Source organism: Coregonus lavaretus, assembly GCF_964263955.1.
Source record: "Coregonus lavaretus genome assembly, chromosome: 33".
Classification (NCBI taxonomy): domain Eukaryota; kingdom Metazoa; phylum Chordata; class Actinopteri; order Salmoniformes; family Salmonidae; genus Coregonus; species Coregonus lavaretus.
The window spans coordinates 36,073,534-36,098,812 of NC_140020.1; the positions used below are offsets into that span (position 1 = coordinate 36,073,534).

At 46.6% G+C, this 25,279-nt stretch overlaps 1 protein-coding gene across 1 annotated transcript in view; it reads right to left on the minus strand.

Moving 5' to 3' along the window:
• The window catches only part of LOC311108421 (utrophin-like), a gene marked incomplete at both ends in the record, with an annotated part of 261,765 nt that overhangs the window by 226,020 nt on the left and 10,466 nt on the right, over positions 1-25,279 (minus strand). Inside the window, 12 exon segments of the mRNA XM_084151044.1 lie at positions 12,418-12,525; positions 12,529-12,607; positions 12,817-12,971; positions 13,698-13,903; positions 14,153-14,270; positions 14,531-14,748; positions 14,935-15,054; positions 15,998-16,170; positions 19,610-19,782; positions 19,948-20,073; positions 20,076-20,102; positions 21,495-21,590. Of these exon segments, the coding sequence (XP_084007170.1) occupies positions 12,418-12,525; positions 12,529-12,607; positions 12,817-12,971; positions 13,698-13,903; positions 14,153-14,270; positions 14,531-14,748; positions 14,935-15,054; positions 15,998-16,170; positions 19,610-19,782; positions 19,948-20,073; positions 20,076-20,102; positions 21,495-21,590 (1,599 nt within the window).

Genomic DNA, 25,279 nt, shown 5'->3' on the forward strand with positions numbered 1-25,279 from the left:
GCGCTGCTCATGTCCATCTGCAGCGGGCCATCCGTCGACAGAAGGCGAGCGCCGATCGCCACCGCAGTGAGGGTCCGGTGTACGCACCGGGAGATCGAGTCTGGCTCTCGACTCGAAACCTGCCCCTCCGTCTGCCCTGCCGGAAGCTGGGTCGGCGGTTTGTGGGGCCCTTTAAAGTCCTGAGGAGATTGAACGAGGTGTGTTACAGGTTACAACTGCCTATTGATTATAAGAATATTAACCCCTCGTTCCATGTGTCTCTTCTCAGGCCGGTGGTAGCTGGTCCACTCCAAGAAGGTGAGATAGGAGAGACCCCTCCGCCCCCTCTGGACATCGAGGGAGCTCCGGCGTACACGGTCAGGACCATCTTGGACTCGAGACGTCGGATGGGGGGTCTCCAGTATCTCGTGGAGTGGGAGGGGTACGGTCCGGAGGAACGGTGCTGGGTGCCTAGGAGGGATATCCTAGATCCATCTCTCCTGACTGAGTTCCACCGTGGTCATCCCACGCGCCCGGCTCCGCGTCCTCCTGGTCGTCCCCGAGGCCGGGGTCGGCGTCAAGGGGGGGGTACTGTCACGGATTCTGCCGAGGCTGCTCCTCCTCCTTGCTCGGGCAGGCTTCGGCGTTCGCCGTCCCCGGAGTACTAGCTGCCACCGTTAGATGTTTCAGTGTTTGATTGCTTTTGTCTGTCTATTGCACCTGTGTCCGTTTGTGTCTGATTATGTGTCCTATAAGTTGCCTGTTTTGTGTTGGTTAGTTTGTGTGTTGTTATTCGCCTGTCCGTTAGTGCTGCGTGTTTTTCTCTGTTTGTTGTTTTTGTAGTTTACGCAGAGTTTGCGTAATCGCTCGCCTCAGGTTTGTGTTGAGGCCGTTCATTTGTATTGTGCCTTGTGTTGCACTAGTAAACTTTGTTGGACTAAGCTTCGGTGTCCTGCGCCTGACTCCCACACCACATTCACCTCAGCCATTGACAGGTGCGGGACGATAGGAGAACAGTCAGGTCCTCCCAGGGGAGGTTAAATGAGTGACGAATGACTGGTGCAACCCAAGGGAAGGTGGTCAAGTGCAGAATGCATAGGTCTGTATTAGGAGAAATTAGGAGAGTGTGGAGTGAGTGGTATTAGCAGGAGATGGTAGTAACAGAGTAGTGATCAGACGAGGCTGGCTGCTCACAGCGAGATTCAACGAACACAGATGCGGCCGCGCTGCCTAGGATTGGTTAAGAGCAAGTGCCGACTTTATTCTAGGAATTAACTAGTGAGTGAAAGAGGGAGGGAAATATACTATAAAAAACACCTCTCCCATTCTGTCTCTCATGCACTTTCTCTGTTTCTCTACATTTCTGTTTGCGCTCACTAGTCTACAGGTGAGTATGACATCCTGCCATTTAAAGCACTCAATTTTAGAAATTTCACATACTATAAAACTTTATATTTTTCCATACCCAAAATGCATACTATTTAGAACGCAAGTATGGGTATTCAAACACGGCCTGGGTCTGATTGTGTGAATGTGATATAGAGAGAATCCATATCAGAGGATATAGAAAGAGAGAAAATGGAGCAAGAGAGAATATAGAGCAAGAGATGAAATGAGACAGAGTGAAAATGAAAGACAGAGCGAGAGTGAGAGCTGGAGAGAGAAAGAGGGAGATTTGGCTTGGGAGAAACTATGGAATAAATTAAATCCAAGGCTAATATGCATGTTAAAGTGTGAATGCAGCTGTTTGCTAATGATAATTGGTTCCACTGTACACACACACACACACACACAGTTTTGTATTGCTATCCTTGTGGGGACCAAATAATTGATTCCCATCCATAATCCTATTTTACCTAACCCCTAACCCTAACCTTAACCATTAACCCAACCCTGTGCCTAACCTTAACCCCAAACCCTAACCCTAAAACTATACCTAACCCTAACTCCTAACCCTAACCGTAACCCCTAACCCTAAAATATAATTTTTCCTTGTGGGGATTGGCAAAATGTCCCCACTTGTCCGAATTGTCCTTGTTTTACTCTCCTTTACTTCTGGTACCCACAAGGATAGTTAAACAAACACACACACAGTTGTGTTTGCAGCTGGCCAGTTCTAATCCTCCTGAGCAGCTGGTCACTTCCTTCAGTGTAATAAGAAGACTTTATTAAAAATACCAACTCATTGTGCCTCTTACTGACAACCTGCATACCATACTGCATGGTGTTCAGGCCCCTCTCTCTCTCTCTCTCTCTCTCTCTCTCTCTCTCTCTCTCTCTCGCTCTCTCTCTCTCTCTCTCTCTCTCTCTCTCTCTCTCTCTCTCTCTCTCTCTCTCTCTCTCTCTCTCTCTCTCTCTCTCTCTCTCTCTCTCTCTCTCTCTCTCTCTCTCTCAACTGCTCTACCTTGTTAGTTTGTTTACTTCACCACAGCGGAGACTGTACACACAGGCATTAACACACACACACTCTCTCGCACGCTCACACACAGCGGAGCCTGATTACTTGACGTGCAGCTGAGGCAGTGTATCAGTCCCGTATCCAGCCAGGAATATGCAGACACACACTGTGGAGGTGACAACCACAGGCGTCAACACTCTCCCAAACAGATAACAGGAGGGAGAGAGTTGTTGACAAAAACATGAGTCACATTTTAAATACGCAAGACCTAAAATAGTCCAAGATGTGGAAAGACTTGGTGATGATGTGAGGTAATCTAATTATATAACAATGTTATAAATTAATAACCAGCAAGCCAACAAAAGTAATATTTAACTCAGAAACTATGCCAGAAACATACAACTCTATCAAAACCCATGAATAAAACTAGGCATTCTAGAGAGACAAAAAAGTCTTAGGAAAATGCCCCAAACCAACATGATGACCAACCCACACTGTTAATCAACTCCATCACAATACCGAACCAAAACACTGAATGAACAGACTAAACAAATGAACGAATGACTGAAAACAGGAATGAAAGAGCGTCGGACAGAACTCTTCCTCTCCTCTCCTCTCTCCCTCTCTTTCGTTCTGTGACTCACCTTGCAGAGTTTGTGGTAACGTGGGGATGAGATGGCCATTCTCTGAAGCCTGTGTAGGAAGACCACCACTTTCTGAAGGGAGGTGCGGACCATGGCCATCATCTTACGAGTGCCACAGGTCTGCAGCCTGCTCAGAGTCCGCATGGCACGCTAGCACTGCCCAGCCCAGCTCATATCCTATCCTCCTCCTCCTCCCCCCAGAGACGCACCACAGCAGTCACAGAGTGACGTGAACACACACACTGTCTGAGACACACACTCCGATCGGCATGCCCCTGCACAAGCGTATATACTGGCACACACACACACACAGCGCACGGTCAATCACGGCACGTGCACACTCTTACAGCAAATACTCTCTCTCACACACACATACAGTCAAACACAATATCCCTCACAGTCTCCCCTCATGCACCCTCACACGCGTGCTCAGGCATTTAAGCAAGCTGAAACACTCTCATTCACACACACTCAAACCAGGGCACAAAACCCCTCGAAAAAGAGTTGTCACTCTGTGGTCACACTTTAGATGCCAGGGGTCAAAGAAGAAAGAGAAAAACCTGCCGATATAGCAAACCAAGAGAAGAAGGATGAGCGAGGGAGGCAGAAGTTGCTCTGAAGGAGCCGATCACGGCTCACTGTACAGCCAGAGACGGGAGTGGGATAAAGACTGTGGCGCTCCGCGGAAAACCCTTAGAGCGGACAACACAGAGAGAGAGAGAGAGAGAGAGAGAGAGAGAGAGAGAGAGAGAGAGAGAGAGAGAGAGAGAGAGAGAGAGAGAGAGAGAGAGAGAGAGAGAGAGAAGGGGGGGATAAGGAGCGCTGGGTTAACAGATGACAGAGGCTCCCTCAGCTGTAGAGAGGGAATGACACTACACCAGCCAGACCGGGAGAGAGGGAACAAGAGAGTGAAAGAGAGGGAGAAGGAGAGAGAGTGTGAGTAAGAGAGAGAGAGCGACAGCAGGGGAGAGAGCGAGCACAAGTGAGATGCACAGCGTACAGCCCGCACACAGCAGGAGCGGCAGTGTGTGTGTGGTGATTATAAAACATAAATAACGGAAAAGTGGTGCATGCATATGTATTCACCCCCTTTGCTATGAAGCCCCTAAATAAGATCTGGTGCAACCAATTACCTTCAGAAGTCACATAATTAGCTACATAAAGTCCACCTGTTTGCAATCTAAGTGTCACATGATCTGTCACATGATCTCTGTATATATACACCTGTTCTGAAAGGCCCCAGAGTCTGCAACACCACAAAGCAAGGTGCACCACCAAGCAAAGGGCACCATGAAGACCAAGGAGCTCTCCAAACAGGTCAGGGACAAAGTTTTGGAGAAGTACAGATCAGGGTTGGGTTATGAAAAAATATCAGAAACTTTGAACATCCCACAGATCACCATTAAATCCATTATAAAAAAATTGAAAGAATATGGCACCACAACAAACCTGCCAGGAGAGGGCAGCCCACCAAAACTCACGGACCAGGCAAGGAGGGCATTAATCAGAGGCAACAAAGAGACCAAAGATAACCCTGAAGGAGCTGCAAAGCTCCAAAGCGGAGATTGGAGTATCTGTCCATAGGACCACTTTAAGCCGTACACTCCACAGAGCTGGGCTTTACGGAAGAGTGGCCAGAAAAAAGCCTAGCAAACACGTTTGGTGTTCGTCAAAAGCCATGTGGGAGACTCCCCAAACATATGGAAGAAGGTAATATGGTCAGATGAGACTAAAATTGAGCTTTTTGGCCATCAAGGAAAACGCTATGTATGGCGCAAACCCTACACCTCTCATCACCCAAGAACACCATCCCCACAGTGAAGCATGGTGGTGGCAGCATCATGCTGTGGGGATGTTTTTCCATCGACAGGGACTGGGAAACTGGTCAGATTTGAAGGAATGATGGATGGCGCTAAATACAGGGAAATTCTTGAGGGAAACCTGTTTCAGTCTTCCAGAGATTTGAGACTGGGACGGAGGTTCACCTTCCAGCAGGACAATGACCCTAAGCATACTGCTAAAGCAACACTTGAGGGGAAACATTTAAATGTATTGGAATGGACTAGTCAAAGCCCAGACCTCAATCCAATTGAGAATCTGTGGTATGACTTAAAGATTGCTGTACACCAGCGGAACCCATCCAACTTGAAGGAGCTGGAGCAGTTTTGCCTTAAAGAATGGGCAAAAACCCCAGTGGCTAGATGTGCCAAGCTCATAGAGACATTTCCCCAAGAGACTTGCAGCTGTAATTGCTGCAAAAGGTGGCTCTACAAAGAATTGACAAGTTCTGTTTTTTTGTCTAAGGTTTTGTTTGTTTCACAAAACAATTTATTTTGCATCTTCAAAGTTGTAGGCATGTTGTGTAAATCAACATGTACAAAAGTATCTATATCCACAGTAAAACGAGTCCTATATCGACATAACCTGAAAGGCCAGTCAGCAAGGAAGAAGCCACTGCTCCAAAACCGCCCTAAAAAAGCCAGACTACGGTTTGCAACTGCACATGAGGACAAATATCATACTTTTTGGAGAAATGTCCTCTGGTCTGATGAAACAAAAATAGAACTGTTTGGCCATAATGACCATTGTTATGTTTGGAGGAAAAACGGGGACGCTTGCAAGCCGAAGAACACCATCCCAACCGTGAAGCACAGGGGTGGCAGCATCATAATGTGGGGGTGCATTGCTGCAGGAGGAACTGGTGCACTTCACAAAATAGATTGCATCATGAGGAAGGAAAATTATGTGGATATATTGAAGCAACATCTCAAGACATCCGTCAGGAAGTTAAAGCTTGGTCGCAAATGGGTCTTCCAAATGGACAATGACCCCAAGCATACTTCCAAAGTTGTGGCAAAATGGCTTAAGGACAACAAAGTCAAGGTATTGGAGTGGCCATCACAAAGCCCTGACCTCAATCCTATAGAAAATGTATGGGCAGAACTGAAAAAGTGTGTGCGAGCAAGGAAGCCTACAAACCTGACTCAGTTACACGAGCTCTGTCAGGAGGAATGGCCCAAAATTCACCCAATTTATTGTGGGAAGCTTGTGGAAGGCTACCCGAAAAAAGTTAAATAAAGTGTTATCCTAACTGACCTAAGACAGGGAATTTTTACAAGGATTAAATGTCAGGAATTGTGAAAAACTGAGTTTAAATGTGTTTGGCTAAGGTGTATGTAAAGTGCCGACTTCAACTGTATAGAACCAGTCAAAAGTTTGGACACACCTACTCATTCAAGGGTTTTTCATAATTTTTTTCAACATTGTAGAATAATAGTGAAGACATCAGAACTATGAAATAACACATATGGAATCACACAGTAACCAAAAGAAGTGTTAAACAAATCAACATTTATTTTATATAAAGAGATTCTTCAAAGTAGCCACACTTTGCCTTGATGACAGCTTTGCACACTCTTGGCATTCTCTCAAGCAGCTTCACCTGGAATGCTTTTCCAACTGTCTTGAAGGAGTTCCCACATATGCTGACACTTGTTGGCTGCTTTTCCTTCACTCTGCGGTCTGACTCATCCCAAACCATTTCCATTTACATTTTAGTTGAGGTCAGGGGATTGTGGAGGCCAGGTCATCTGATGCAGCACTCCATCACTCTCCGTCTTGGTAAAATACCCCTTACACACAGCCTGGAGGTGTGTTGGGTCATTGTCCTGTTGAAAAACAAATGATAGTCCCACTAAGCCCAAACCAGGTGTGATGGCGTATTGCTGCAGAATGCTGTGGTAGCCATGATGGTTAAGTGTGCCTTGAATTCTAAATAAACCACAGACAGTGTCACCAGCAAAGCACCCCCACACCATAACACCTCCTCCTCCATGCTTTACAATGGGAAATACACATGCAGAGATCATCCGTTCACCCACACCGCTTCTCACAAAGACACGGCGGTTGGAAACAAAAATCTCCAATTTGGACACCAGACCATTTCTACAGGTCTAATGTCCATTGTGCATGTTTCTAGGCCCAAGCAAGTCTCTTCTTATTATTGGTGTCCTTTAGTAGTGGTTTCTTTGCAGCAATTCGACCATGAAGGCCTGATTCACACAATCTCCTCTGAACAGTTGATGCTGAGATGTGTCTGTTACTTGAACTCTATGAAGCATTTATTTGGGCTGCAATTTCTGAGGCTGGTAACTCTAATGAACTTATCGTCTGCAGCAGAGGTAACTCTACTCTGGGTCTTCCTTTCCTGTGGTGGTCCTCTTGATAGCCAGTTTCATCATAGCGCTTGATGGTTTTTGGAACTGCATTTGAAGAAACGTTCAAAGTTCTTGAAATGTTGCGTATTGACTGACCTTCATGTCTTAAAGTAATGATGGACTGTCGTTTCTCTTTGCTTATTTGAGCTGTTCTTGCCATAATATTGTCACACCCTGGTTCTGGGACTCATTATGTTGAGCCAGGGTGTGTTCATTTCTATGTGTGTATTTCTATGTTGGTGTTCATTCTAGTTTGTTGTATTTCTATGTTTGCCTGAGTGACTCCCAATCAGAGGCAACGAGTGTCAGCTGTTGGCTGGTTGTCTCTGATTGGGAGCCATATTTAAACTGTATGTTTTCCCTTTGTGGTTGTGGGTTTTTGTTCCGTGTTCGGTCATTGATACCGTGGACGTCACGAGTCGTGTTTTGTTTTGTATTTTGACGCTTTAACTAATTAAAGTCATGTTTGTTCATCACGCTGCGCCTTGGTCTACTCCTTACCTCGACCTTGACAAATATGGACTTGGTCTTTTACCAAATAGGGCTATCTAATGTATACCCCCCCCCCAACTTGTCAAAACACAACTGATTGGCTCAAACACATTAAGGACAGAAATTCCACAAATTAACTTTTAACAAGGCACACCTGTTAATTGAAATGCATTCCAGGTGACTACCTCATGAAGCTGGTTGAGAGAATGCCAAGAGTGTATGAAGCTGTCATCAAGGCAAAGGGTGGCTATTTTAAGAATCTAAAATCTAAAATATATTTTGGCAGTAGAATGGCCTTACTGAAAAACTCAGTGACTTTCAACGTGGCACCGTCATAGGATGCCACCTTACCAACAAGCCAGTTCGTCAAATTTCTGCCCTGCTAGAGCTGCCCCAGTCAACTGTAAGTGCTGTTATTATGAAGTAGAAACATCTAGGAGCAACAATGGCTCAGCCGCAAAGTGGTAGGCCACACAAGCTCACAGACGGGACCAATGAATACTGAAGTGCGTAGCGCGTAAAAATCGTCTGTCTTCAGTTGCAACACTCACTACCGAGTTCCAAACTGCCTCTGGAAGCAACGTCAGCACAAGAACTGTTCGTCGGGAGCTTAATGAAATGGGTTTCCATGTGGTGTAAAGTGGTGTAAAGTTCGGCGCCATTGGACTCTGGGGCAGTGGAAACGCGTTCTCTGGAGTGATGAATCACAAATCTGGGTTTGGCGGATGCCAGGAGAACACTACATGCCCCAGTGCATCGTGCCAACTGTAAAGTTTGGTAAAAGAGGAATAATGGTCTGGGGCTGTTTTGCATGGTTCAGGCTAGGCCCCTTAGTTCCAGTGGAGGGAAATCTTAACGCTACAGCATACAATGACATTCTAGTCGATTCTGTGCTTCCAACTTTGTGGCAACAGTTTGGGGAAGGCTCGCAAAACACCAGTCTCAACGTCAACAGTGAAGAGGTGACTCCGGGATGCTGACCTTCTAGGCAGAGTTGCAAAGAAAAAGCAATATCTCAGACTTTTATTTTTATTGGCCAATCTGAGATATGGCTTTTTCTTTGCAACTTTGCCTAGAAGGTCAGCATCCCGGAGTCGCCTCTTCACTGTTGACGTTGAGACTGGTGTTTTGCGGTTACTATTTAATGAAGCTGCCAGTTGAGGACCTGTGAGGCGCCTGTAACTCAAACTAGACACTCTAATGTATTTGTCCTCTTGCTCAGTTGTGCACCGGGGCCTACCACTCCTCTTTCTATTCTGGTTAGAGTCAGTTTGCACCGTTCTGTGAAGGGAGTAGTACACAGCGTTGTACGTGATCTTCAGTTTCTTGGCAATTTTTAGCATGGAACAGCCTTCATTTCTCCGAACAAGAATAGATTGACAAGTTTCAGAAGAAAGTTATTTGTTTCTAGCCATTTTGAGCCTGTAATTGAACCCAGAATTGCTGATGCTCCAGATACTCAACTAGTCTCAAGAAGGCCAGTGTTATTGCTTCTCTAATCAGCACAACAGTTTTCAGCTGTGCTAACATAATTGCAAAAGGGTTTTCTAATGATCAATTAGCCTTTTAAAATGATAAATTTGGATTAGCAAACACAACGTGCCATTGGAACACAGGACTGATGTTTGCTGATAATGGGCCTCTGTACGCCTATGTAGATATTCCATTAAAAATCAGCCGTTTCCAGCTACAATAGCCATTTACAACATTAACAATGTCTACACTGTATTATCAATTATATGTTATTTTAATGTACAAAAAATTGGCTTTTCTTTCGTAAACAAGGACATTTCTAAGTGACCCCAAACTTTTGAACGGTAGTGTATATTATATACACTGCTCAAAAAAATAAAGGGAACACTAAAATAACACATCCTAGATCTGAATGAATGAAATCATCTTATTAAATACTTTTTTCTTTATATAGTTGAATGTGCTGACAACAAAATCACACAAAAAATTATTAATGGAAATCAAATTTATCAACCCATGGAGGTCTGGATTTGGAGTCATACTCAAAATTAAAGTGGAAAACCACACTACAGGCTGATCCAACTTTGATGTAATGTCCTTAAAACAAGTCAAAATGAGGCTCAGTAGTGTGTGTGGCCTTCACGTGCCTGTATGACCTCCCTACAACGCCTGGGCATGCTCCTGATGAGATGGCGGATGGTCTCCTGAGGGATCTCCTCCCAGACCTGGACTAAAGCATCCGCCAACTCCTGGACAGTCTGTGGTGCAACGTGGCGTTGGTGGATGGAGCGAGACATGATGTCCCAGATGTGCTCAATTGGATTCAGGTCTGGGGAACGGGCGGGCCAGTCCATAGCATCAATGCCTTCCTTTTGCAGGAACTGCTGACACACTCCAGCCACATGAGGTCTAGCATTGTCTTGCATTAGGAGGAACCCAGGGCCAACCGCACCAGCATATGGTCTCACAAGGGGTCTGAGGATCTCATCTCGGTACCTAATGGCAGTCAGGCTACCTCTGGCGAGCACATGGAGGGCTGTGCGGCCCCCCAAAGAAATGCCACCCCACACCATGACTGACCCACCGCCAAACCGGTCATGCTGGAGGATGTTGCAGGCAGCAGAACGTTCTCCACGGCGTCTCCAGACTCTGTCACGTCTGTCACATGTGCTCAGTGTGAACCTGCTTTCATCTGTGAAGAGCACAGGGCGCCAGTGGAGAATTTGCCAATCTTGGTGTTCTCTGGCAAATGCCAAACGTCCTGCACGGTGTTGGGCTGTAAGTACAACCTCCACCTGTGGACGTCGGGCCCTCATACCACCCTCATGGAGTCTGTTTCTGACCGTTTGAGCAGACACATGCACATTTCTGGCCTGCTGGAGGTCATTTTGCAGGGCTCTGGCAGTACTCCTCCTGCTCCTCCTTGCACAAAGGCGGAGGTAGCGGTCCTGCTGCTGGGTTGTTGCCCTCCTACGGCCTCCTCCACGTCTCCTGATGTACTGGCCTGTCTTCTGGTAGTGCCTCCATGCTCTGGACACTACGCTGACAGACACAGCAAACCTTCTTGCCACAGCTCGCATTGATGTGCCATCCTGGATGAACTGCACTACCTGAGCCACTTGTGTGGGTTGTAGACTCCGTCTCATGCTACCACTAGAGTGAAAGCACCGCCAGCATTCAAAAGTGACCAAAACATCAGCCAGGAAGCATAGGAACTGAGAAGTGGTCTGTGGTCACCACCTGCAGAACCACTCCTTTATTGGGGGTGTCTTGCTAATTGCCTATAATTTCCACCTGTTGTCTATTCCATTTGCACAACAGCATTTGAAATGTATTGTCAATCAGTGTCGCTTCCTAAGTGGACAGTTTGATTTCACAGAAGTGTGATTGACTTGGAGTTACATTGTGTTGTGTAAGTGTTCCCTTTATTTTTTTTAGCAGTATATATATATATATATATATATATATATATATATATATATATATATATATATATATATATAGATAGATATAGATAGATATAGATATATGTGTGTGTGTGTGTGTGTTGCCCTCTGCCCTCTCTCTGTGTGCTGTGCTGTTTGTGTCTCATTGACTAATAGCGAACAGGCTGCATGCTGGCTTCACATGGAGTCACTGCAGCAGAACACAGTGAAATACAAAATTATGGCATTACACCAGCATAGGGAAACAGGCTAGCACAGAAAGATCATCACACAAAGATAACCATCTACTTCTTTCACCTCAAACGATCTCCTACTGCAAAACCATTTATGTGATAAGGTAAAAAATTGTTTTGAATAAAACATTTTCTCTTCAGTTGTAACACCTAACAATAAGGTGCTTCATCTTTCAATGGCTCCTCTCTAGACCAAACTTCTGAGAAGCAATTCTTCTCCTAAGAAAGAATGTGGCTTGTAGTGATATTGAACCTCTCCATAAGAGACACAGGTTAGGTGACCGACTTGACATTGATTGGTGACAGACGAGTCACTCTAAATGAAGGAAGGTTCCAGGTGACCGTCTCCTTTCCCCCATCTCACTCTGACCACCTTCAGTCTGTCCTGCTCCCTCCTCTCATTCCAATGTCCCTCTCTTTCCTCCTTCCCCTTTCTCATTCATTCTATTTCATTAATCCAGTTTCCCTTTAGCTCTGAGCGCAGTCCATCAATCTTACCCCAAGTTGAGACACAAGAGCCAGAGAAAGAAATAAGGGGGAAGGAGGAGAAGGGGGAGAGAGGACAAGAAGGGGTAGAGGGTAGAATGGAGAAAAAAAAAGCAATTTCCGGAAAGCTCAATTTGAAATTACAATGATGTGGGCTTCCTGTGGGTGGAAACAGAGATGGAGAAAAGAGCCCATGTAGGAGACCATGAATGACCAGGCTGTTTTTAGATCTTCAATGCTCCTTCAAGTGAGACTAACCTATAAAAAGACAATGAAAAAGCACAACTCAATGGCAGCTGAATGAAATCACATATGGCTGTAGGAGTCTATAGTATTTAATCTGTGAACAGATGTGTGTGTGTGTTGCCCTCTGCCCTCTCTCTGTGTGCTGTGCTGTTTGTGTCTCATGTGTTTCAGTCCCTCATCTAAGCCATTTACCTCCATATACCGCTTAATCCCAGTTCTCTTTATTTTCTGTCATTTTACAACTTTAAACACACACACACACACGTACACAAACAATCAGCAGATCCAAAGGCCGTGGCCTACCTCCAGTTGCCCCCTCAACTTCTTGACGTGGGCGGAGTCCTGTGATAGCTCCTCCCTCTGGGAGGCGTCAACCAGGATGTTGACGATAGTCTCGGCCTCCTGCAGCCACTAAAGGAAGGCCTCCAGATCGCTGAGGGACATCTGCAGAACCTTCAGGCCACTGTCCAGCTGGGCCTGGTGGTCATTAGCCCTGTCAATCAATCAACATCAATATGACAATCAATACACTGACTAGTTGATAGATGTAATGACAAATGATCAAGCATTGGTTTGGTTGGAGGTCCATTGATGAATTAGCTAGCCGAGTCAAGAATGAAAGTAGTTCAGGACATTATAAAGGTGAGACTTGACAAGTGTGTGTGTGTATACGTGCGTGTGTGTCTGTGTATGTGTGTCCACCTATTGTTGATGCCGTTCCAGGCTATGTTGTGTTTCTCTGTGACATCTTTGATCCTCCTTGTCTCGTCTCCAGAATACTCTCGCAGGAGCTGATTGGACAGCTCATTAAAGGTTGTCACGGTACCCTGACCTCTTCCCAGGTCCTGCAAGAACACCTGGCGAAAAAACAAACATCAAATAATGACAACAACTTACTCCTCACAGACTAAACAGTTGCACCATATGGCTTTGTAAATATTTCCCTTCTTTCATATCCTTCTCACATCCCTTTAATCTCACTGCAATTATTGTGGTTCCCTCAGGATCTCACTTTTTTATTTATTTAAGGTATGATAACCTATTTAATTAAATCAGAACAGGTATCAGTACCTGTTCTAGGGCATTGGAACTACAGTACAGTACCACAGTGAATTAGACACAGATGCCCTCTAGTGTTTGACATTGGCATTGCATTGGGCCACATATGAAAATAAAGTACACGACAATCCCAATAGGAGACCGCTCATATGCATACCATTATTTACCTGCAAGGCATGATTGATCAGCATTCATCAACACTATCAGTAATAGTTGTGACTAACCAACAGTGAGCCCTCTCATCTGCATATAGTCCTTGTCATAATCAGCACGACACACTGTGATACTAAAACGCATGATGAATGGTACACATGTGTGTTAGATGCAAACACTTAAAAACATACTTGCCATACGCTGCCTCGAGTCACAGATCTAAGATCAGATTACAGTTCCCAATCCTAACCTTAACCATGAACATAATTACAAATATATTACCCTTTATCATTGATTTGGGGCTACTCCACCCATCTGGCTAATGGGGCAGTGTCAGTAGTCCAAAGGTCAAAGGGGAAGGGTCACTGTACCTTGTTGTCAATGAGCTGTTTGGTCAGGGGTTCCCTGGAGAGCTGCAGAAGGTTGTGCAGGCGCCCCTCATTCTGACAAATCAGAGCCTTCAGCTCCTGTCTCTGCTCCTCCCACTGATCGCTGTGGCCAATCATGTTATCCAGCTGCTGGAGCCGCGCCTCCACGCCTTGCTGCGTGTTGTCCCATTGGCTATGCACTTTCTCCACTGCAGAGAGAGAAAGGAAAAAAGTAGGTGTGGATGGTCAGTTTGAATCCAGGGTTGGGTGGGTGAGGTGCAGGCGTGTTTGGGTAAGGCTAAACTGCACTTGGACAATAATCTTTCTACAGAAAACTGAAGCTATAGATGTGATTTTGTGTATCCAAATGCATTTCTCAGAGTATATTCATGCTTTTCTCTCTAGGTATGATACAGTATATTATGTTCATGCTTTACTGGCTCTGTGAGCATACATACATTTCTCAGTGATGGAGGTGCGTATGTCCAAGTTGGAGGTCTTGTTCTTGATGTTCTGGGCCAGAGTGAAGATATCCCCCAGCTGGGGGTGACGCAGCACCAGGTCACTCTTCGTCACCTGAGCAGAATAACCAACCAATCCGTCAGTCAATTGGATTTATAAAAGCCCTTTTTACATGAACATATTACAGAAACCACAAACATGGGTGCATTAAATATTACTAACACGTTTCACAGGTACAGTATATGCTAGTATACCTTCACACACAGAGACTCAACGATAAGTTACATGTCACAGGTACCCACAAAAATGATGGCTGACTAAAGCCATCACCCGGTACACTCCACCAGTCCCCATTCATTCCCACACGCACGTACATGCAAGCGCCCCATGCTGGTGCGTATCTCATCTGTGTCTCCTACAGTGACGATGTTGGACTTAAGCATCTGGGTGATGAGCAGCAGCCATTCAGCCAGCTCCATGGCCATGTTGTTCAGGTCTGTGGGGACCACCAGCTCTGGGCTGTGGGGGGTCTGGTAGTGGGGGTCCTCACTCATCAGACTGGCCATCTGTACTGCCGATGGGACCACCGAAACTGTGGATGGAGAGGGGGGAGGAGGGAAGTGGAGAGAGGCCAATTCAATTCAATATTTATTTTAATTCTGTTTTTGGGGCATTGCTAGATTACAATACTGTTGTTAAAAACAGATAGGAAAGGATCATTCGAAAATAGGATGGTTATACAGTAGTAACTAGTAATGAATCATTTTGGTTAAGGTACCTGAGAGTTGTTGTTGCTGGGCGACATGGTGCGTCCATGGAGAAGACACAGGACGTTGCAATGGAGACAACATAGGTAGTTGTTGAGATTCCTTCAACCTGCTGTCCAGAGCCTTCCAGTCTGGAAGAGAGAGAGGGGCATACAGATCAATATAAAACTAGAAATCAAAGCTGTATTAATGAACAGAATGAGTCAATTGGAAATTAGCTGCTATGAATAATGGATAGGTATTGGATAGATTGCACTCTACAGTAACTAGTAACTAGTGCTAGCTGCTCCACATCCTACTGATAATTATGATGGTGATGATGATGTGAGTGGTGTAAACATAAATATACTATATAATACTAATAATATTGTTCTATTTAATTCTGTGGGTGTCAATGCCTGGCTTTCAAACAGCTCTTCCCCTCAGGGGAAAGCCTGGTACTCTTTAGTATTCCAAACGATACCAATTAGAAGACTCTCTCTCTCTCTTTCTCTCTCCTTCTCTCTGCAGGAATATAATGAACGATAGAGCATGAAAAGTGCTGGATAATTAAGGAGAGAAGGCATATTGTTCATGTTCAAAAACATACATTTCTCACACCAAAACCCCCCATCCGCATCAGTCGCTAATGTAAACATATTGGTCTGATTTGTCTGATCGTATTCAGATGATGGAAATACTTATCATAAATAAAACATGTTGTGCTGATGCAGTTGATCCTACATTTTGCATACTATCTCTGCATAATGTCAGGGTCATCATTAAAGTGGGTGAGTTAGTAGCATACACACTCGTGCACACACACGTTCTAACATTAACTCTCTCTGTAGTGTCATTCCCTCTCTACAGCTGAGGGAGCCTCTGTCGTCTGTTAACCCAGCGCTCCTTATTCTCTCTCTCTCTCTCTCTCTCTCTCTCTCTCTCTCTCTCTCTCTCTCTCTCTCTCTCTCTCTCTCTCTCTCTCTCTCTCTTTCTCTCTCTCTCTCTCTTTCTCTCTCTCTCTCTCTCTCTCTCTCTCTCTCTCTCTCTCTCTCTCTCTCTCTCTCTCTCTCTCTCTCTCTCTCTCTCTCTCACACACAAACACACACTCGCTGACCTCCTGGTGTGTCCTGGCTGTGTCCAGGTGCAGTTGTCCATCAGGTCCTTTTCCCTTAGTGAGGACCTCTTCCGGGTCGGTCATCCACTGACTTAGGTCGTTTAGGTCACAGTGGAACTGTCTCCACTCCTCTGCCGCACGGTCAAAACTCCTACAGATAGGGGACAGCAGATCTCGTATTAGTTAAGTTTACCAAGACCAAACCCTAACCTTAACCATTAGGGTGGAATCAGTTAACTCTGACCAAGCCCTGATATAGCTGTAGCTTTCGTTAGTATGGTGTCTATTGTGAATACTACGAAGGTTCCATTGAGTTGTAATGCCCTCATAATGGATTGAATGAGTATCTCAACCGAAATGTTTATGAATTACAGACCCTCAGACTTTTTTTGCTGACACCCTTTTAGCACAACAACTTTTTAAATCCATGTTATGAACTGCGGTCGTTTGATGTTTTACAAGATGAGTGCATGAGAGATCAACATCGTTCTCTGAACACCCATACCAAGTCAGCTCATTCAAATATATAAATATTGAGTGTAAGTTTATTAAGTAATGCTTTGAAGTAATTTTTGATTAAAGCAGCCTAATTTTGCAATTCAAATCCAAAATGTAAACCCAATTGAATTCATTTTCATATAGTCAAATCAAAAAATCTAATCAAATCAAATTGTATTGGTCACATGCGCCGAATACAACAGGTGCAGACATTACAGTGAAATGCTTACTTACAGCCCTTAACCAACAGTGCATTTATTTTAAACAAAAAAAGTAAAAATAAAACAACAACAAAAAAAGTGTTGAGAAAAAAAAAGAGCAGAAGTAAAATAAAGTGACAGTAGGGAGGCTATATATACAGGGGGGTACCGTTGCAGAGTCAATGTGCGGGGGCACCGGCTAGTTGAGGTAGTTGAGGTAATATGTACATGTGGGTAGAGTTAAAGTGACTATGCATAAATACTTAACAGAGTAGCAGCAGCGTAAAAAGGATGGGGTGGGGGGGCAGTGCAAATAGTCCGGGTAGCCATGATTAGCTGTTCAGGAGTCTTATGGCTTGGGGGTAGAAGCTGTTGAGAAGTCTTTTGGACCTAGACTTGGCACTCCGGTACCGCTTGCCGTGCGGTAGCAGAGAGAACAGTCTATGACTAGGGTGGCTGGAGTCTTTGACAATTTTGAGGGCCTTCCTCTGACACCGCCTGGTATAGAGGTCCTGGATGGCAGGAAGCTTTGCCCCAGTGATGTACTGGGCCGTACGCACTACCCTCTGTAGTGCCTTGCGGTCGGAGGCCAAGCAGTTGCCATACCAGGCGGTGATGCAACCAGTCAGGATGCTCTCGATGGTGCAGCTGTATAATTCTTTGAGGATCTGAGGACCCATGCCAAATCTTTTTAGTCTCCTGAGGGGGAATAGGCTTTGTCGTGCCCTCTTCACGACTGTCTTGGTGTGTTTGGACCATGATAGTTCGTTGGTGATGTGGACACCAAGGAACTTGAAGCTCTCAACCTGTTCCACTACAGCCCCGTCGATGAGAATGGGGGCGTGCTCAGTCCTCTTTTTTTTCCTGTAGTCCACAATCATCTCCTTTGTCTTGGTCACGTTGAGGGAGAGGTTGTTGTCCTGGCACCACACGGCCAGATCTCTGACCTCCTCCCTATAGGCTGTCTCATCGTTGTCGGTGATCAGGCCTACCACTGTTGTGTCGTCGGCAAACTTAATGATGGTGTTGGAGTCGTGCCTGGCCATGCAGTCATGGGTGAACAGAGAGTACAGGAGGGGACTGAGCACGCACCCCTGAGGGGCCCCCGTGTTGAGGATCAGTGTGGCAGATGTGTTGTTACCTACCCTTACCACCTGGGGGCGGCCCGTCAGGAAGTCCAGGATCCAGTTGCAGAGGGAGGTGTTTAGTCCCAGGATCCTTAGCTTAGAGGGCACTATGGTGTTGAATGCTGAGCTGTAGTCAATGAATAGCATTCTCATGTAGGTGTTCCTCTTGTCCAGGTGGGAAAGGGCAGTGTGGAGTGCAATAGAGATTGCATCATCTGTGGATCTGTTGGGGCGGTATGCAAATTGGAGTGGGTCTAGGGTTTCTGGGATAATGCTGTTGATGTGAGCCATGACCAGCCTTTCAAAGCACTTCATGGCTACAGACGTCAGTGCTATGGGTCGGTAGTCATTTAGGCAGGTTATCTTAGAGTCCTTGGGCACGGGGACTATGGTGGTCTGCTTGAAACATGTTGGTATTACAGACTCAGTCAGGGACATGTTGAAAATGTCAGTGAAGACACTTGCCAGTTGGTCAGCACATGCTCGGAGTACACGTCCTAGTAATCCGTCTGGCCCTGCGGCCTTGTGAATGTTGACCTGCTTAAAAGTCTTACTCACATCGGCTACGGAGAGCGTGATCACATAGTCATCCGGAACAGCTGGTGCTCTCATGCATGCTTCAGTGTTGCTTGCCTCGAAGTGAGCATAGAAGTGGTTTAGCTCGTCTGGTAGGCTTGTGTCACTGGGCAGCTCGCGGCTGTGCTTCCCTTTGTAGTCTGTAATAGTTTTCAAGCCCTGCCACATCCGACGACCGTCAGAGCCAGTGTAGTACGATTTAATCTTAGACCTGTATTGACTCTTTGCCTGTTTGATGGTTCGTCGGAGGTCATAGCGGGATTTCTTATAAGCGTCCGGGTTAGAGTCCCGTTCCTTGAAAGCGGCAGCTCTACCCTTTAGCGGCAGCTCTATCCTTACAGTCTGCTTTCAATTCTGAGAAAGTATTCAGATCAACAGATAACACCCGATCACTCTTTGATTACAGTTTTTTTTTTTTTTACTAATTAATTCTTCCTTCTGAGGGTGTTGGGTGGATTTTGGAATCGGGCCGGAATCAGAATGAGATTTTCCCAAGATATACCCTTGTTCCTCCACTCGAAAAATCCTTATTTTTCTGATAAGGATAAAGGAAAAGTAAGAATGTCACCCCATTCCTGACCTCCATTAAGCAGTAGTGAATGTGTTGGGTGCCAGGGAATGACTGATAACACTGTAGAAAATTCCAATGAACCTCACAATACACTGCCACATAAAGACAACTACCACCATATCTCTTAAATAAGAACAGGTCAGGATCTTTTATGAGTTTTGAGCATGAATTAGCTACTCCCAATTGAACATTCTTAATGGTATATATTGATTGATTAGATGGTAAAGTTGTCTTGGTTGATTGCAGTTTTTGTTCTTCATTCAAAACTAAGTTGGACTATATCACTCAATGTCTGACGTAGAGTATAGTGTGTACTATATGTGGTGTGCATCTGTGTGTGTGTGTTCCCAGTCAACTTGGCCTGTGTTGATCAGTCTGTCTGTTTGTGTGTGTGTCTGTGTGTGTGTCTGTGTGTGTGTGTGTTTTTGTGCTCCCAGTCAACTTGGCCTGTGGTGATCAGTCTGTGTGTGTGCATGTGTGTGTGCTGAGGCCTTGGTATACAGTGCATACACTGGCATATCTCTCCCATTTCATTCTTCCTTACGCTCTTTCATGGTCATTGTGTATTAAGATCTTGGCAGGTACTAAGTAACTTAATGTTGACCGTCCGTCACCCACCCATTGCGGTGGTTGTACATGCGGTTGAGGCGGTCCCACTCTGCGTTGAGCTGGATGAGGGTGTCTCCGATCTGTGTCACCTCGCTTTGCGATGCCTCCAGGATGGCATCAGGCTGGCGCTCATGGATCAACGTCACCTGCTCCCCGATATGCTCCAGACTCACCTTTATACTCGGGGAGAGAGGGAGGGAGGGAGGAGAGAGAGGGAGGAGAGGAGAGAGAGGAGAGGAGAGAGAGGGAGGAGTGGAGAGAGGGGAAGGAGGGAAGTAAGTAAAAGAGTGAGAGGTCTCCATTCAGACCTAGAGGACAATACAGTTATTCCCTTCCCCCTCTTTCACCCTCAGTGTGTCCTCCTGGCTGGAGAAGTCTTCGTAGAGACTACTGCTGAGCTCGGAAGTGTTGAGCAGCAGTTCGTTGTCGGCCATGGCCAGCAGAACTTTGTTGATATCCAGAAGGTAGTGAGAGAGGGCGCACTCTCCTCCGACTCCATCTGCTGGCAAGAGACGGTATTATGTTAGAAACAATGAATGCATGTGTATGGGTGTGTGTGAATCTTTAACATTTTACCGTTACATTTAGCAGACACTCTTAGGTAGGTAACACAACCATATGTTGTACACAGCCCATCTGAAATTAGCCCACCCAACTACCTCATCCCCATATTGTTATTTATTTTGCTCATTTGCACCCCAGTATCTCTATTTGCACATCATCTCTTGCACATCTATCATTCCAGTGTTAATATTAATTGTAATTATTTTGCACTATTGCCTATTTATTGCCTTACCTCCATAACTTGCTACATTTGCACACACTCTATATATATATATATATATATATATATATATATATATATATATATATATATATATATATTTTTTTTTTCTGTTGTATTTTTGACTTTATGTTTTGTTTTACCCCATTTGTAACTCTGTGTTGTTGTTTTTATCGCAATGCTTTGCTTTATCTTGGCCAGGTTCTCAACTGGCTTACCTGGTTAAATAAAGGTTAAATAAAAAAAAAATAAAAAAAATGAATCTGTGTAGGAACTGGGAAGCATCAAATGTCAAAATTTTTGATATCACATAGAAAAGGGGAAGTTCACACATTTCTATGTAGACTTATTTTCACTCTTTCTGGGATTATAGTTGATCCCCAAAACAGTTTTTATTTTTATTTTGGTTAATTACAGAGCAAATTGGTAGAAACTGTTTGCTGAGTCATCACTTGCCATCGACTACAATGCATTATGAAAATGTGTCCAAAGCATGTTAGAAAACACTCCAAACCAACTCATATTACATCAGAATCCCATTCTGAATGATGTTTCTGCACTGTCCCATGAATCCATATTTGCATATTTCTGTTGTTGTTGTTGTAAACAGTATCATTCAAACATGGATTTATGGCACAGTGAAAAAAAATACAAAATTGAGTGCAGAGACATCATTCAGAATAGGATTCTGATGTAATATGAGTTGGTGTGGAGTGTTTTAGAGGGTTTTCTATGCTTTAGGCATACACGTATTTGCATATTGCATTATAGACAATGGCAAGTGATGACTCAGCAAAATGTGACAACCTATTTTCTCTGTAATTAAATAAAATATACAAAAAATAACAGTTTGAGGCACAGAAAGAGTAAAAATAAGGCCACATGTCACAACGGGTGAACTTCCCCTTTAACATAACTATCATATGTCACACAACAAAACAAGGTAATTAAAAGAAAGTCTGATAGTGAATAAAACAATTAACAGCTGTTACAGTTTAGCCTTAGTTACCAAGCTAGCTAGCTCAACAGTTTTAGGCTTAGGTTACCAAGCTAGCTTGCTAGTAAACAATGTAAGCCTGCATGTAATGATAATGATAGAATGTCTCTGACTTCTCCAGTCAGGTCCTGTCTGTGTGTCTCTGTGAAGCTGTGTAAAGAAGAAGAGTCCATGGAGACTTCCACCTGTCTCACTCTCAGCACCCTCATCTCCCGTAGAGACGAGAGAGGGATTTAGACACAAACAGTGAACCAGGATAATATGGCCAAGGCCAACAGTCCTCCAGATCTTAAACAGTGCTCTACTGTTGTCACGGTTTCGGCCGAGGCTGCCTCTCTCCCTTGTTCGGGCAGGCTTCGGCGTTCGTTGTCTCCGGAGTACTAGCTGCCACCGTTGTATGTTTCATGTTCGTTTGCTTTTGTCTGAGTGTTGTCACACCTGTTTTCAGTTAGTGTCATTAGTGTCCTATTTAGTTCCCGTTGTGTGTGTCAGGTGTTGTGTATTATTGTTTGTTGTCAGACGTGTTTTCGCTCGGTTGAGCTTCTCTCCACTGCGCTGGAGTTATCGCACCTGTTTGTGCGCAGTTTTTTTCCATTTCGCCTTCGTGCGTATTTCGCCTTCGGGCAAGTGTTGTCCGTTTGCCGTGTTTCGGCTCAATACAAGTCTATTGGATTATCAGTCTGCGTCCTGCATTTGATTCCGCCACTGCACCTACAGCACGCCTTGACAGAATAATACACCACCTATGGAATCAGCAGGAGCCGCAGCAGCCCAGGCGACTCTGGAGGACAGGGTCCGGGAGCAAGGGGACCAGATCCTGCAGATGGGGACCGCACTGCAGGAGGTGATCACCACCATCCGAGGCTGGGGGACGCCTCCACCGCCACCCTTCGTGCCAGCACCATCGGCCAGTCAGCCTAGTCCCGCACCAGAACCCCGAGGAGTCCGACTCTCGCTCCCGAGGGCTTACGAGGGGACCGCGTCCGGGTGCCAGGGTTTCCTTCTCCAGGTGGAGCTGTACCTGGCCACCGTGCATCCGGCGCCCTCGGGACATGAGAGCGTGTCCGCCCTGATCTCCTGCCTGTCCGGGAAGGCGTTGGAATGGGCCAACGCGGAGTGGAGGAGGATCGACGCGGACACCATCACGTACAACGAGTTCTCCCGCCGCTTCAAGGCGGTGTTTGACCATCCCCCGGAGGGGAAAGCGGCGGGGGAGCGTCTGGTCTTCCTCCGGCAGGGGAGGAGGAGTGCTCAGGAGTTCGCCCTCGAATTCCGTACTCTAGCGGCAGATGCAGGGTGGAATGATCGGGCCCTCGTCGATCACTACAGGTGTAGTCTGCGAGAGGACGTCCGTCGGGAGCTGGCCTGTAGGGACACCAGCCTCACGTTCGACCAGTTGGTCGACATGTCCATCAGGCTGGATAACCTGCTAGCTACCCGCGGGCGTTCCGAGGGGGGTCCGTCCATTTCACCCTCCAGCGCTTCCGAGCCGTGCCCCATGGAGCTCGGGGGCGCTGGCGCTAGAGAGAGGAGGGGTCGGCTTACTAGGGGGTCCATCCCTTGCACCAACTGTGGTCGGGGAGGACACACCGCGGCTAGGTGCTGGGGATGGCCTCCTAGGGGAGAGGACGACAGGTCCCGCACTGGGGATTCCCTCCAGGTGAGTAGGCGCCCCACTCACCCAGAGCTCTCTGTTGCACATTTTTGTATGCCTGTGCGTTTTCCACAGGTAGCACCTCATTCCCAGCATAAGGCGCTGGTAGATTCAGGCGCGGCTGGGAATTTTATTGATAAAAAGTTTTGTTTAGCGTTAGGGATTCCCCTTCTTCCTGTTGATGTTCCTTTCCCCGTTCATGCCCTAGATAGCCGTCCGTTGGGTACGGGCTTGATCAGGGAGGTCACGGCGCCACTTAGGATGTGTGTGCAGGGGGGTCATCAGGAGATGATTCAGCTATTCCTGATTGACTCTCCTGCGTATCCGGTGGTGCTGGGCATGCCCTGGTTGAGTACCCATAACCCATCCATTTCGTGGCAGGAGAGGGCTCTGATGGAGTGGTCTGCTCAGTGTGTGGGTAGATGTTTGGGCGTTTCCGTAGGGGCTACCTCGGTGGAGAGTCCAAACCAGGTGCCCGCATTGCACGTTCCCCCTGAGTATGGGGATTTGGCTATTGCGTTTAGTAAGGCGAGGGCGACGCAGTTGCCGCCCCATAGGCAGGGAGATTGTGCGATAGACCTCCAGGCAGGAGCTGCGCTCCCACGGAGCCATGTGTATCCTCTGTCTCAAGAGGAGAAGAAAGCTATGGAGACTTACATAGACGAATCTCTGAGACAAGGATACATACGGCCTTCCACTTCCCCTGCGTCCTCGAGTTTCTTTTTTGTGAAGAAAAAGGATGGTGGTTTGCGCCCGTGCATCGATTACCGTGGTCTCAATCAGATTACGGTGAAGTACAGTTATCCACTCCCGCTGATTGCGACCATGACTGAGTCGTTGCATGGGGCGCGTTTCTTCACTAAATTAGATCTCAGGAGCGCGTACAACTTGGTGCGCATCAGGGAGGGCGATGAATGGAAGACAGCCTTTAGTACCACCTCGGGCCATTATGAGTATCTGGTCATGCCATACGGGTTGATGAACGCTCCGTCAGTTTTCCAATCATTCGTGGATGAGATCTTCAGGGACATGCAGGGGCAGGGGGTGGTTGTGTACATTGATGACATTCTCGTGTACTCGCCTACCCGTGTCGAGCATGTGGCCCTGGTGCGTAGAGTGTTGCGGAGGCTGGTGGAGCACGACCTGTATGTGAAGGCAGAGAAGTGTCTGTTTTTCCAGGAGTCGGTCTCCTTTTTGGGGTATCAGTTGTCTGCGTCAGGGGTGAAGATGGAGGTAGACCGGGTGTCGGCCGTGCGTAATTGGCAAACACCAACCACTGTGAAGGAGGTGCAGCAGTTTTTGGGGTTTGCGAATTACTACCGGAGGTTTATCCGGGGTTTTGGACAGGTGGCAGCTCCCATCACGTCTCTTTTGAAGGGGGGTCCGGTGCGTCTGCAGTGGTCGGCCGAGGCGGACAGGGCGTTTGGGAGGCTGAAGGACCTGTTTACCTCGGCCCCGGTGCTGGCACATCCGGATCCCTCTTTGCCGTTCCAGGTAGAGGTGGACGCGTCAGAGGCCGGTCTAGGAGCCGTGCTTTCACAACGGTCTGGCGCGCCACCTAAACTCCGCCCCTGTGCTTTTTATTCTAAGAAGCTCAGTCCGGCGGAGCGGAACTATGACGTAGGGGACAGGGAGCTGTTAGCCGTGGTACAGGCCCTAAAGGTGTGGAGGCACTGGCTTGAGGGGGCTCAACACCCTTTCCTCATTTTGACGGACCACCGTAACCTGGAGTACATTCGGGCGGCGAGGAGGCTGAACCCTCGCCAGGCAAGATGGAATATGTTCTTGACCAGGTTTACTTTTAAGATCACGTACATCCCTGGGTCACAGAATGGTAAGGCAGATGCGCTGTCTCGGCGGTATGACACGGAGGAGAGGTCCGTGGAGCCCACTCCCATACTGCCGGAGTCGTGTCTGGTGGCACCGGTAGTGTGGGAGGTCGATGCTGAACTCGAGCGGGCGTTACGCACCGACCCTAGTCCACCACAGTGCCCAGAGGGTCGGAAGTACGTTCCGCTCGAGGTTCGGGATCGATTGATCTATTGGGCTCACACGTCACCCTCCTCTGGACATCCGGGTATCGGCCGGACAGTGCACTGTCTTAGTGCCAAGTACTGGTGGCCCACGTTGGCAAGGGATGTGAGGGTTTATGTTTCCTCCTGCTCGGTGTGCGCCCAGTGTAAGGCGCCTAGACATCTGCCTAGGGGTAAGTTACTACCCCTGCCCGTGCCACAACGACCATGG